Here is a 15,220-nt window from a genome sequence, read left to right as displayed (position 1 = left end):
TAGATTTTAAGAAGGGTGCTATAATAAGACTTGCCTTTTAATTGTATCTTCCTATTGTTGAAGTTTTCCTGGTTTTGTTTTCTCCCTAGGAATTCCCTTCAAGTGTAAAGAAGATATAATTTCCAACAATAAGCAGGCCGAGCTATGCCAAGGGAAAGCAGCAATGGAGCCAGAACACGTAACGTTACTAGATTTTGAGGTTTTCCTAGAAGCCATTTAGTAAGAAACTTTTTTTCCAATTCCAACTGAAGCTATCCAGCAGTGGTTTAAATCAGATAGAGGTTTCTTTTAATGGTCTGTAACAGTCTAAATATAAGCTTCCAAGAGCTGATGTGATAGCTTCATAATGCCATTGTCAACACAAGACACCTACTTTGTGGTCCAAGATGGCTGCTCCAGTTCCTGCCATCACATCTACATTCCATCTGGTGGGAAAGGGAGAAGCATAAGTGGAGGGCACAGTCCTTTCCTTTGATGGTATGTCCTAGAAGTTACATATATCACTCCTGCTCATACCTCATTGGTCAGAAATTAGTGACATGGTCATGCAAGCTGTAAGGGAAACTGGACAGGTAAGGGCATGTACCTGTCTCAACTTGGGGATGTTTTCTTACTAACAGAAGGAGACTATATTGAAGGATCACCAGTAGTTAAGGTATTGCTGCTTTTTCTGAATATGGGCTGGGTGATACAGCCAGACCAGGCAAAGACCAAGCAAAGAGGTATTTGTACTTCTTGACTCTTTAATAAAGTCATTCCCATGAGTAAAAAAATTCAGTGACCATCTTCAGAAATTGGTGCCACTAATATGAAGATAAGCTTGTAAGTCGTCTTTGGAATTCCCACATACTGTGGACCACTGTTTTTTTCCCTTCTTGCAATAAATACACATACCATAAAATTCACCATTTTAAAGCATACAATTTACTGGCATTTAGTAAATTCACAATGTGTACAAACATTACCACCACCTAATTACAGAATATTTCCGTTAGCAGTCACTCATCATCTCCCTCCCCACAAGCCCTAGACAATCACTAATCTACTTTCAGTTTCTTTGGATTTCCCTATGATGGTTATTTCTTACAAATGGAATCATAAAATATTTGTCCTTTTGTGCTTGGCTTATTTTACTTAGCATCATGTTTTCAAGGCCTATTCATGTTGTCCGTGTATTAGAACCTTACTCTTTTTTATAGCTGAATAATATTCCGCATGGGCCACTGTGTTTTTCTTTTTCTTTTTTTCCATATATTTCCCCATCCATTGACCCCACTGAACAGTTTTGGTATTTGTCCATGTTTGGTTTTTTAATTCATGGAAGAGACAGGTGAGTGATACCAATTCTGATCAAGTGTGAGTTTTTATTTCCCTGAGAATTCTAGAAACTCATTAGGACCTTGGCGGAGGTTTGGGTGCCCCAGCCCCATATGGGTAGACTACATGTTTATGAAATAGATGGGTCAATACTCACAAACGCTCTTACCTCTGGAACACAGGTTTCCTTCTGTGCGCTAATGAACACCATGTTCAGCATTCTGGATGATATCTGCAAAAACAAAACCATCACCATTTCTCTGAAGGTAATGATGAAATTTTCATAATCATGTGTTGAGTTTTGAACATCTTGGGACACTTTGGGTGGAGAAAGCCCTTTTTGTAATTAGTAGGATGTGATTTATCGTTTAATTTATGATAATTGAAAGCTTTTCAAAATTAGCAGAGTGAAATGGACTTTTTTCTGGATGTACTGTGGGGTTTATCACCTGAATAGATTTGTGCAACCATCTCTACAATCAGGATTTAGAATAGTTACATTATTCTATATGAAACACACCCTTGTGCTGTCCCTTTATCCTCTAGGTCCCATAAATCCCTAATCTGTTCTCTCTCACTCAAGTTTTGCCTTTTCAAAAATGTCTTATTACTGGAAACACACAATATGTAGCCTTTTTAAAATAACAGATTAACAGAGATAAATTCACGTATGATACAATCCATCTAACATATAAAATCAGGGTCTTGTACAACTCAGAGTTGTGTATTCATCACCAAAATCAATTCTAGAATGTTTTCACTCTGAAAACGGTTCACTGAGTTATATAGTTCCTATTTCATCCTCTGGCTTTCCTTCTAGTGACAAACATGACCTTAAACTTTGCCATTCAACCACAATCTTACTCACATATGATCACTGTTAATTATATTCACTATAATGTACTACCATAAACTATCCATTTCCAAACATTTGCAATAAACCTTATTACATATTCTGCACAAATTATGCATTGGCTTCCCTTTCTCTGGCCTCGTTCTATCTTCTGCTAGCCTATTTCTGGATATTAACACCATGAGTTTGCTAGCTATATTTAGTTCATATTAATGAGGCCATATAATATATGTCCTTTTCTGTCTGACTTATTTCCTTCAACATAATGTCCTCAAGGTTCATCTGTGTAGACACATGCCCCATGACTTCATTTCTTCTTAAACCTTCATGATATTCCATGGTATATATATACATATAAGATTTTGTTTATCCATTCATTGGTTGATGGACAACTTGGTTGTTTCAATCTTTTGATCTTTGGGCAATTTGTGAAAAATATTGCTATGAACATCAATATGCAAATGTCTGTTTGCAGCCTGACTTTCATCTCTTCTGAGTATATACGAAGTAATGGTATTGCCAGATCATATGGCAGTTCTACACTTAGCTTCTGAGGAACAACCAAACTGCTTTCCAGAGAGGCTGCACTACTCTGTGTTCCCTCCAACAGTGAATAAATATCTATTCCTCTACATCCTCTCTTCTCCGCTTGTGGTTCTCTGCTTTTTTTTTTTTTTTTTTTTTTTTTTTAGTAATAGGCATTTTGGAAGGTGTGAAATGATATCTTACTGTAGTTTTGATTTGCATTTCCCTAATAGTTACTGAAGTTGAACATCTTTTTAGTCATTTTTGCCTGTTGATTTTTCATCACTTTGCTAAGCTCCTTTATTAGCTCTAATAGCGCTGTTGTAGATTTTTCAGGGCTTTCTCTACATGAGATCATGCTATCTGCAATTAGTGAAAGTTTTACTTCTTTCTTTTCAGTTCAGATCCCTTTTATTTCTTTTTCTGGACTCATTAGAACTTCTAATACAATATGGAATAACAGTGATGACAGTGGGTCTCTCTGTCTTGTTCCCAATCTCAACAGGAAAGCTTTCAGTCTTTCACCATTGAATATGATGTTAGCTGTGGGTCTTCATTTATACCCTTTATTATGTTGAGAAAGTTTCCTTGTATTCCTATCAATCAAAGTATTTTTATCTAGAAAGGATCCTGGATTTTTTTCTGGACTTTCTGTGCCAATCAAGATGATGACATGGTTCTTCTTTGATTTGTTGGTGTGGTGTATGATGGTGATTGATTTTCCTGTGTTGAACCACTCTTGCGTGCGCACTTGATCATGGTTTATGATTCTTTAATGTGCTGTTGGATTTGATTGGCAAGTACTTCTTTCCATGAGTGATGTATTTGTTTTATTTTAAATAGTTCCATTTTAAATTCCTTACTAAATTGTGATGGCAATAAAAATGTTGTTTTTTTTTTGTATGCTGTACAGTGGGGGTCACATTTCATTCTTTCTCCTTGTGAGTACACCCTTATTGCAGCACCATTTGTTGAACTCCTGTTTGTTTGGTTTTTCGTTTGCTTGTTTTGCGTATTTTGTTTTGTTTGGGAAGTGCATGCACTGGGAATCAAACCCGGGTCTCCAGCATGGCAGGCGAGAATTCTACCACTGAATTATCTTTGCACCCCCAAAAATAGTATTTTAAAAGAGGAGTATTTGTGTACCATAAAACTCTACTTCTAACAGGTGTTTATTTATCCAGTTTGTTTTCATTCTTGCCATGAACATAAATAATACTAAGATAATAGCTAAGAATCATGGTTTATATTCTAAGTGTTTAAATTAATAGTCAAAGTTATTTTCTGATTGATTCAAATATTTGTGCTTAGAACTGCATGAAAACAAAACGAGAACATGGCCAACCTATTAGATTTTCAGAAAAAATATTTGTTGCTTACATATACGCAAATGTTAATCCATGGAATTAACCTCACTTCATATATTCTTACAAAATCCATCATTCAGTTTAATACCAATGACGCTTCACAATTCTACATTGTTACCCTACGTAATGCCAGTAGTAAGTGTTGTTCAAAATTCTTGACTTTTTGTTGAATTGAGTGGGAAAGAGTTCATAAAAAATATTTTATTTAGCACTATGGATTTTCTGATGTGAAGTCCAGCCAAAGAGTTTCCTAAATTGACTTTAGTATAGCTGTTTCTTCAGATTAAGAATGTTAATGCTAAGGAATGACTGATCACTAAAGGTATGCTTTCATTCATGACACTGATCAGAGTTTTAGACAGTGGGATTCACAATCACCCTACCAGTGTTGCTGTATGAATAAATGCTTTTGTGTGACTTCTCGTAGATTATCATCTCCAGCATGCATTATCTGGCACTCACTGAAAGGTATTCATCCTCCAGTAAAGATCTGCCTCTCCGGTCAGGAGGAGCAGTGGATGTACGCTCTCCCGTTTCCATTGCATATTTACTATGAGTTCTCTCATGTTATGTATCATCACACCATCTACTACAGGCTTTTTATAAAAACTTTTTAATAGTATAATATAACATATATACAAAGCAAAGAAAGAAAAAAGCAGTAGTTTTCAAAGCACTCTTCAACAAGTAATTACAGGACAGATCCTAGAGTTTGTCATGGGCTACCATGCCATCATCTCAGGTTTTTCCTTCTAGGTTTTTCCCCAGAACTTTGGAGGCTAGAAGGAATAAATATTTTTTTTATCATCACAATCGACTTTTTTCTTTTTTTATGAAAAATAACATATATACGAACAAACAATAAATTTCAAAGCACAGTACAACAATTAGCTGTAGAACAGATTTCAGAGTTTGGTATAAGTTACAATTCCATAATTTTAAGGTTTTTTTCTTCTAGATGCTTTAAGATACTGGAGACTAAAAGAAATATCAGTATAACGATTCAGCGATCATACTCATTTGTTTAACCCTAACTTCTCTGTATAACTCCACCATCACATTTGATATTTCTCCCACTCTTTAGGGGTATTTGGGCTATGCCCATTCTAACTTTTTCATGTTGGAAGGTACTGTCAATAATATGGGGTAGAGAGATGGAACTAGCTGATATTCTGGAGAGGCTGGCCTCTAGGTTTCAGGACTCATCTGGTTTGTAGGTTTCTGGTCGAGGGACCCATCTGGAGTTTGTAGGTTTCTGGAAAATTACCTTAGTATATGGAACCTTTGTAGAATCTTATATATTGCCTTAGGTGTTCTTTAAGATTGGTTGGAATGGTTTTGGTTGGTTTTGGCAAGCTATTATAGGTATCAGTGTCTAACTGAAGCATGCTTAAAAGTGACCTCCAGAATTGCCTCTCAACTTTGAGTTCTCTCAGCCACTGATATTTGTTACACTTGTTTTCCCCCTTTTGATCAAGATGGAATTGTTGATCCCACAGTGCCAGGGCCGGACTCATTCCTGGAGTCATCTCCCATGCCGCCAGGGAGACTTTCATCCCTGGATGTCATGTCCCATGTAGTGGGGAGGGCAATGATTTCACTTGCAGAGTTGGGCTTAGAGAGAATGAGGCCACATCTGAGCAAAAAAAGAGGTCCTTCAGAAGTAACTCTTAGGCATGCCTGTAGGTAGGCTAAGCTTCTCCACTGCACACATAAGCTTCACAAGAGCAAGCCTCCAGATCAAGGGCTTGGTCTATTGATTTGGGTGTCTGTCATGGTTAGGGACAGGTGTCAACTTGGCCAAGTTATGGTACCTGTTCATCTGATTGGGCAAGCGCTGGCCTGTCTGTTGCAATGAGGACATTTCATAGGATTAGGTCATGATCACGTCAGCTACATCCACAGCTGATTCCATTTGTAATCAGCCAAAGGGGAGTGTCTTCTGCAATTAGTGATGCTAAATCCAATCATGGGAAGCCTTTTAAGGAGGACTCAGAGGAGACAGGTTCCATTCCTGCTTTGGCTGGTGAGCCTCTCCTGTGGAGTTCGTCCAGGCCATCCATTGGAGTCATCGGCTTCACAGCCTGCCCTGTGGATTTTGGACTCTGCGTTCCTACGGTCACGTGAGACACTTTCATAAATTTTATATTTGCAAGTGTTCCCTATTGGTTCTGTTTCTCTAGAGAACCCTAACTAATAACATCTTGGTACCGGGAGTGGTTCTTAAGGAACAGAATCTTAAAAATGGGTTTTTATGAATGGTTTTCTACTCTGACTGGGCTCAGAAACACTAAGGACTCTGATTCCCGTAATCAGAATGACACTCCCAATCCATGGACTGAGTTGGCAAAGGAGATAGTCAAAATATCATCATTCGATTCTCCTAATGCTTCGCTTGTACGAAGCCAGACTCTGGGGGATAATGTTTTTGACACCTTTACAGAGTTTTGTAGGAATAAGAGTTATAGAGATGTTGGTTGGTTGTTGTTAGATACACTGTCTACATTAAAGGGTGAAAGGGATGGGCTTAAGGCTTCAAACAAGAAGCTTAAGTGCCGTCTGAAAGATGTAGAGGTTTCTATGAGTATCCTGAAGGAAAATTTTATTTCCTGTAGCCGTAGACTTGAGATCTCTGAAAATCAGACTCAGAATCTTATTGTTAGAGTAGCAACTTTACAACGTAAACTGAAATCTCAGTCTTGCATGGTGTCTGCCGTTAAAGTGAGGGCATTGATTGGAAAGGAGTGGGACCCTGAAAAATGGGATGGTGACATATGGATTGATAATGATGTTGGGGGTGAGGTTGAAACCCTAGACCATGCTGAGCCTTCTTTAGATAACCCTGTAATAGTCTGCCCTGAGGACATAGCCGCCCCACCTCCAGCGTGCCTTGAGGAATTGGCCACCCAACCTCCTCCTGAAGGGATTAGCCCTAGAGTTATTAATCCTGTTTCACCAGATGAAACTGCAAATGAAAGCCCTGAAGCAAATGGCTTGGAAGATATTTCTAATTCTTTTCATGACCCACCCCCACCACCCCTCATTTCTTCTAGACCTATAACTAGACTAAAGTCCCAACAGGCCCCTAAAGGTGAGGTACAAAGTATCACACATGAGGAGGTACGTTATACTCCAAAAGAACTGTGTGAGTTTTCCAATTTATATAGACAAAAATCAGGGGAATATGTGTGGCAATGGATTTTAAGAGTGTGGGATAATGGTGGGAGGAATATAAGGCTGGGTCATGCTGAATTTATTGATATGGGCCCACTAAGCGGAGATTCTGCATTCAATGTTATAGCTAGAGCAGTTAGAAAAGGTGTTAACAGCTTGTTTGGGTGGTTGGTTGAAACATGGATCAAAAGGTGGCCGACATTACCTGAGGTTGAAATGCCAGAACTGCCCTGGTATAATGTAGATGAGGGGATCCAGAGGCTTAGAGAGATTGGGATGTTAGAGTGGATTTATCATGCAAAGCCTGCTCTTACACCCCAGGAATGTCCAGAAGATGCACCTTTTACCAGAACAGTGAGAAATAAGTTTGTGAGACTAGCACCATCATCCCTCAAGAGCTCTGTGGTTGCACTTCTCTGTAGGTCAGATATTACTGTAGGAACTGCTGTCACTGAGCTGGAATCCTTAAACACAATGGGGATGACAGGATCCCGAGTTGGCAGAAGCCAGGTGGCAGCACTTAATCACCAAAGACAGGGTAGACGCGGCTATTATAATAGACAACAAACTCAAAGGAGGCATCAAAATTATATGACACACAGAGATTTGTGGCATTGGCTAGTAAATCATGGGGTGCCTAGAAATACAATAGAAGGGCAGTCTACTAAATTCTTGTTGGAGCTGTATAAACAAAAGAGTTCTAGGTCAAGGGAACAGAAGTCTAACCTGAATTACAAAAACACAGAGTCACGGCCCCTTAAGTGTTCAGTCTCTACTAACACTTGAAACAGTTTACAGACCCTGAGCCCCTTGAATGAAGGGGAGGCCAGGTCCCTATGGGGAAGAAACCTGTTACACTGCCGCAAATTTATACCGTTGACCTTCCTCTAAGTCTTCCCCAAGGAGACCGACGGCCTTTTACCAGGGTAACTGTGCATTGGGGAAAAGGAAATGATCAGATATTTCAGGGATTATTAGACACTGGTTCAGAAGTGACATTAATTCCAGGGGACCCAAAACGTCACTCTGGACCACCAGTCAGAGTGGGGGCTTATGGAGGCCAGGTGATCAATGGAGTTTTAGCTCAGGTCCGTCTCACAGTGGGTCCAGTGGGCCCCTGGACCCATCCTGTAGTTATTTCCCCAGTTCCGGAATGTATAATTGGCATAGACATACTGAGCAACTGGCAGAATCCCCACGTTGGTTCTCTAACTCGTGCAGTGAAGGCTATTATGGTGGGAAAGGCCAAGTGGAAGCCACTAGAACTGCCCCTACCAAGCAAAATAGTAAATCAAAAGCAATACCGTATTCCTGGAGGGATTGCAGAGATTACTGCCACTCTTAAGGACTTGAAAGATGCAGGGGTGGTGATTCCCACCACATCCCCATTCAACTCTCCTATTTGGCCTGTGCAGAAAACAGATGGGTCTTGGAGAATGACAGTGGATTATCGTAAACTCAACCAGGTGGTAACTCCAATTGCAGCTGCTGTTCCAGATGTAGTATCATTGCTTGAGCAAATCAATACATCCCCTGGTACCTGGTATGCAGCTATTGATCTGGCAAATGCTTTTTTCTCAATAGCTATTAGTAAGAACCACCAGAAACAGTTTGCTTTCAGCTGGCAAGGTCAGCAATATACTTTCACTGTCCTACCTCAGGGGTATATCAACTCTCCAGCCCTATGTCATAATCTTGTTCGCAGAGACCTTGATCGTTTCTCCCTCCCACAAGACATCACACTGGTCCATTATATTGATGATATCATGTTGATTGGACCTAGTGAGCAAGAAGTAGCAACTACTCTAGATTTACTGGTAAGGCATTTGCGTGTCAGAGGATGGGAGATAAATCCAACAAAAATACAGGGGCCTTCCACCTCAGTAAAATTTCTAGGTGTCCAGTGGTGTGGGGCATGTCGAGATATCCCTTCTAAGGTGAAGGATAAATTGCTGCATCTGGCCCCTCCCACAACCAAAAAAGAGGCACAATGCCTAGTGGGTCTTTTTGGATTTTGGCGACAACATATTCCTCATTTGGGTGTGCTACTCCGGCCCATTTATCAAGTGACCCGAAAAGCTGCTAATTTTGAGTGGGGACCTGAACAAGAGGAGGCTCTGCGACAGGTCCAGGCTGCTGTGCAAGCTGCTCTGCCACTTGGGCCATATGATCCAGCAGATCCAATGGTGCTGGAAGTGTCAGTGGCAAATAGAGATGCTGTCTGGAGCCTTTGGCAGGCCCCAATAGGAGAATCACAACGCAGACCCTTAGGATTTTGGAGCAAAGCCTTACCATCTGCTGCAGATAACTACTCTCCTTTTGAGAAACAGCTTTTGGCCTGCTACTGGGCCTTAGTAGAGACTGAACACTTAACCATGGGCCACCAAGTTACCATGAGACCTGAGTTGCCTATCATGAGTTGGGTGTTGTCTGACTCACCAAGCCATAAAGTTGGGCGTGCACAGCAGCACTCTATTGTAAAGTGGAAATGGTATATACGAGATAGAGCCAGAGCAGGTCCTGAAGGCACAAGTAAGTTACATGAAGAAGTGGCACAAATGCCCATGGTTTCCACTCCTGCTACCACATTACCTTCTCTTTCCCAGACCAGCGCTATGGCCTCTTGGGGAGTTCCTTACAGTGAATTGACTGAGGAAGAGAAAACTCGGGCCTGGTTTACAGATGGTTCAGCACGATATGCAGGTACCACTCGAAAGTGGACAGCTGCAGCATTACAACCCCTTTCTGGGGTGTCCTTGAAGGACAGTGGTGAGGGGAAATCCTCCCAGTGGGCAGAACTTCGAGCAGTGCACCTGGTTGTTCATTTTGCTTGGAAGGAAAACTGGCCAGAGGTGCGTTTGTACACTGACTCATGGGCTGTTGCTAATGGTTTGGCTGGATGGTCAGGGACTTGGAAAGACCATAATTGGAAAATTGGTGACAAAGAGGTCTGGGGAAGAAGTATGTGGATAGACCTTTCTGAGTGGGCTAAAAACATGAAGATATTTGTGTCCCATGTGAATGCACACCAGAGGGTGACTTCAGCAGAGGAAGGTTTTAATAATCAAGTGGATAAGATGACCCGTTCTATGGATACCAGTCAGCCTCTTTCCCCAGCAACTCCTGTTATTGCCCAATGGGCTCATGAACAAAGTGGTCATGGTGGTAGGGATGGAGGTTATGCCTGGGCTCAGCAACATGGACTTCCACTCACCAAGGCTGACCTGGCTACAGCCACTGCTGAGTGCCCAATCTGCCAGCAGCAGAGACCCACACTCAGCCCCCGATATGGCACCATTCCCCGAGGTGACCAGCCAGCTACATGGTGGCAGGTTGATTACATTGGACCACTCCCTTCATGGAAGGGGCAGCGATTTGTTCTAACTGGAATAGACACATACTCTGGATATGGGTTTGCTTTTCCTGCACGCAATGCTTCTGCCAAAACTACTATCCATGGGCTTACAGAATGCCTTATCCATCGTCATGGTATTCCACATAGCATTGCTTCGGATCAAGGAACACACTTCACAGCAAATGAAGTGCAGGAATGGGCACATGCTCATGGAATTCTCTGGTCTTACCATGTTCCCCATCATCCAGAAGCTGCTGGATTGATAGAACAGTGGAATGGCCTTTTGAAAACTCAATTACGGTGCCAACTAGGTGGCAAAAACTTGAAAGGCTGGGGTAATGTTCTCCAGGAAGCTGTGTATGCTCTGAATCAGCGTCCACTGTATGGTGCTGTTTCTCCCATAGCCAGGATCCATGGGTCCAGGAACCAAGGGGTGGAAATGGGTGTGGTGCCACTCACTATTACTCCTAGTGATCCACTAGGAAAATTTTTGCTTCCTGTCCCTGCTACCCTGAGTTCTGCTGGTCTACAGGTTTTAGTTCCAAAACGGGGTGTGCTTCCTCCAGGAGAAACAACAGTGATACCACTGAACTGGAAGTTAAGATTGCCACCTGGCCACTTTGGGCTACTTATGCCTCTGGATCAACACACCAAGAAGGGGATTACATTATTGTCTGGGGTAATTGACCCTGACTATCAGAAGGAAGTAAGACTGCAACTACATAATGGAGGTAAGGAAGAGTTTTCTTGGAATATAGGAGATCCCCTGGGGCGTCTATTAGTACTACCATGCCCTGTGATCAAAATCAATGGAAAACTGCAACAACACAATCCAGGCAGGACCACTAATGGCTCTGAGACTTCAGGAATGAAGGTTTGGGTCACCCCACCAGGCAAAGAACCACGGCCAGCTGAAGTGCTTGCTGAGGGTAAAGGGAACATGGAATGGATAGTGGAAGAAGGTAGTGATAAATATGAACTTCGACCACGTGATCAGTTACAGAAACGAGGACTGTAATGCTGTTTTGTTTGTGTTATACTATTTAAGTTGTAAGATATCAAGTTTAAGAATGAATGTTGCCCAAGGATTTGCACGCTATTCTGGAGAGATTTAATGTGTTTCCAGTTATATGCAGGACAGTTGAGTATTGTCAGGTAAAAGAAAAATGTGCGCTTATTTGTTTTCATTTGGAAATTAAGTATGGTCTAAGGTGATATATATATATATATATATATATATATATATATATGTGCCAAGTTGACAAGGGGTGGACTGTCATGGTTAGGGACAGGTGTCAACTTGGCCAAGTTATGGTACCTGTTCATCTGATTGGGCAAGCGCTGGCCTGTCTGTTGCAATGAGGACATTTCATAGGATTAGGTCATGATCACGTCAGCTACATCCACAGCTGATTCCATTTGTAATCAGCCAAAGGGGAGTGTCTTCTGCAATTAGTGATGCTAAATCCAATCATGGGAAGCCTTTTAAGGAGGACTCAGAGGAGACAGGTTCCATTCCTGCTTTGGCTGGTGAGCCTCTCCTGTGGAGTTCGTCCAGGCCATCCATTGGAGTCATCGGCTTCGCAGCCTGCCCTGTGGATTTTGGACTCTGCGTTCCTACGGTCACGTGAGACACTTTCATAAATTTTATATTTGCAAGTGTTCCCTATTGGTTCTGTTTCTCTAGAGAACCCTAACTAATACAGTGTCCCTAATGTTTGACACAGTATCAAGGGTTTCCCTGGTGGTAAAGTTTAATAGTTCCTTATTTTTTCTCCCGTCCCTCAAGAGACCTTACCTATACTTTTTGATTATCTGCTTAATATATTCTAGGATGTATCCAGGCATCTTATTAAGCTATACAGGATTAAAGGCCCTCATTCTTATTCTGGATTCCCTGTGTTTCGATTGTTTAAATGAGCTATCCAGACAGGTTTGAGTTAGATTATATGCTACAGAAAATTTAGGTTTCAGACAAAATCAACCTTTCTTTGGTTTCAAAGAGTAGGTATGGGGCGGGCCACAATGGCTCAGCGGGCAGAGTTCTCGCCTGCCACGTCAGAGACCCAAGTTCAATTCCTGGTGCCTGCCAATGCAAAAAAAAAAAGAAGAGCAGGTGAGGTTCTAAAATAAAGACAATGTCTTCTTTAGCCCTGTGTTCTGAATTACCTTAATCCTGACCTGATCAGCTTTGTTATTATCTCTAAATACGAGGTTATACATATATAAAACAGCTTCTGGAAATTGAGAGTTAATAATTACTACTCCAAACTAAATGTGTCTGCTATAAGAGCTTGAAATCTAGGCTCCTGTTTTCTCATAAGCATTTTCTAAAGGAGACCATAAAATAATTGCTCATTTGTTTCTGGCTCATTTTGCCTCATCAAATGTCCCACATGTTCATTCCCTTTGTTGCATGCCTCCCAACTTCATTCCTTTTTGTAGCAGCACAATATTCGATCATATGTATACATCATCCTCACCAGTCTGCTTCTCAGACAGTGCATCCTTTAGCCACTTGCATTTATTAGGCATCATGTATAGTGCCCAAAGTCCACAGTCCATCATCACTCTCAATTTTAGATTATTTCATTGTTCCCAAGAGAAAGATAGCCAATAAACACACCCTCACCAAATAGGAAATCTAAACCTCCCCTTAACTCTTATCTCTCTACCCATTATTTACCCCTGGTGTTGCTGTGGTACTGCTGATGTTTTCCTTTTAAACACAGCCCATAGCATGCAATAGCATTTCCGTCTGTACCCTGAACTTAAATGCTGTTTGTGCAAAAATCATACTAGAACTTATTTATGTTTGTAGTGTTAATCAATGGGACACATAGGTCTATATAACCCCTTTCAAACATATTCATCTTCAATATGGTAATATTACCTATATACCCACTAGAGAACAGCCTTCACTTCTATCTATTCCCTTACATTGGAGTTCAACCTCATTAGATAACCATTCACCCGTCTAGCTTCTATGTATCTCTGAGTCCCCTGTATTCTGTATTATAAACATCCGATTTTACCTTTACCATCGTCATAAAAGTGGAGTCATACAGTGTCTATCTTTTTGTGTCTGGCTTATTTCACTCAACATGATGTCCTCAAGGCTCAACTTTCTTGTCATGTGCTTCAGAACATCATTTTGTCTTACTGCTGCATAATATTCCATCATATGTATATACCACATTTTGTTAATCCACTCATCTGTTGATGGGCATTTGGTTTGTTTCCATCTTCTGGAGATTGCGAATAATGCTGCTATGAACATTGGTGTGCAAATGTCTGTTTGTGTCACTGATTTCAGCTCTTCTGGGTATATACCAAGTAGTGGTGTTGTTGGGTCATAGGGCAACTTGGTATTTAGTTTCCAGAGGAACCGCCAAACAATCTTCCATAGTTGCTGCCCCATTATACATTCCCACCATCAGTGCATAAGTGTCCCAATTTCTCCACATCCTCTCCAACATTTGTAGTTTCTTGTTTGTTTAATAGCAGCCATTCTTACAAGTACAAGGTGGTATCTCATTGTAGTTATGAGTTGCACTTCCCTTATAGCTAATGAGAATAAACATCTCTTTATGTGCTTTTTAACCATTTGTACTTGCTCTTTAGAAAAATGCCTATTCTGATGTATAAAAAAATGCCTTTATACATAGGTGACATTAACATTGATCCTCTCCAGGATAAATTGGCTTAGACTGACGCAGTTGGTAGGATAACTAAAGGCTCTATCAGACTGATTACAGTGTTTTTTCAGTGTGTGTTTTCTGCTGTGTTTAAAGGTTTGCTTTACATATACATAACATTTATACCGTGATTTCTCTCTTGTCACATATATGGCATTCATGGGGTTTCTTTCCAGTTGAGTTCTGTCGTGTTGTCTAAGGTTACAGAAATAAACTAAGATCTCGCTGCATAGGTGATATTCTTATGGTATCTCCCCAGAGTGAATTTTCTCATGCTTTCTAAATGCAGAATGATAAGTGAAGGTTTTCCACAAAGATGACACTCATAGAACCTTCTCCACTGTGAGTTCTCTCATGTTGCCTCAGGGAAGAAACCTAAGTGAAGGCTTTCCCTGATAGATGGAATTCACCTGGTTTCCCTCTAGTGTGTGTGTTCTCTCATGTTATCTCTTGGCAGAATATAGAGGGAAGGGTTTCCCACATAGATGATATTCATGTAGTTTCTCTCCATTGTTAGTTCCATTATAATAAGTAAGACCATAGCTTTGAATAAAGGATTAACCAAGTAGATGACACTCATATGATTTATTTCTATGGCATATTTGCTTTTTAAAAAAGTTTTTCTGAAGGAATTATTTATTATATATTATGAGTGGTTATATTTTACAGCAAAATTAAATTAAATGTATATATTTCTCTCAACTCTAAAATGGAAATCAAGGCATCTATCAAATGCTCCTACTGACCCAGATTCCTGGTTTTCAGCATTCAGGAATCAGTCATGATTCTTAGGCCAGGGCCACCAGTCCATGATTTCAAACAGTTGAGGATCTCGTTAGGTATTAGAACAAAAGCTTTATAGGTGACAATTGTTTCTACATAAAACCCTTTCAGAGACTCAGGCATTTCAATTGCTGAAACATCCTTATGC

At 40.7% G+C, this 15,220-nt stretch overlaps 1 protein-coding gene across 1 annotated transcript in view; it reads left to right on the top strand.

The window, feature by feature from the left end:
- The window catches only part of ADGRE1 (adhesion G protein-coupled receptor E1), a 117,920-nt gene that overhangs the window by 60,376 nt on the left and 42,324 nt on the right, over window positions 1-15,220 (top strand). Inside the window, exons 8-9 of the mRNA XM_077120913.1 lie at window positions 90-178; window positions 1,500-1,583. Of these exons, the coding sequence (XP_076977028.1) occupies window positions 90-178; window positions 1,500-1,583 (173 nt within the window). The remainder of the gene's footprint in view (window positions 1-89; window positions 179-1,499; window positions 1,584-15,220) is intronic.

This window comes from Tamandua tetradactyla, chromosome 11 (assembly GCF_023851605.1).
Source record: "Tamandua tetradactyla isolate mTamTet1 chromosome 11, mTamTet1.pri, whole genome shotgun sequence".
In the NCBI taxonomy this organism is placed as follows: domain Eukaryota; kingdom Metazoa; phylum Chordata; class Mammalia; order Pilosa; family Myrmecophagidae; genus Tamandua; species Tamandua tetradactyla.
Note: the sequence above shows the minus strand (reverse complement) of the source record. Positions and strands in the feature narration are given on the sequence as shown.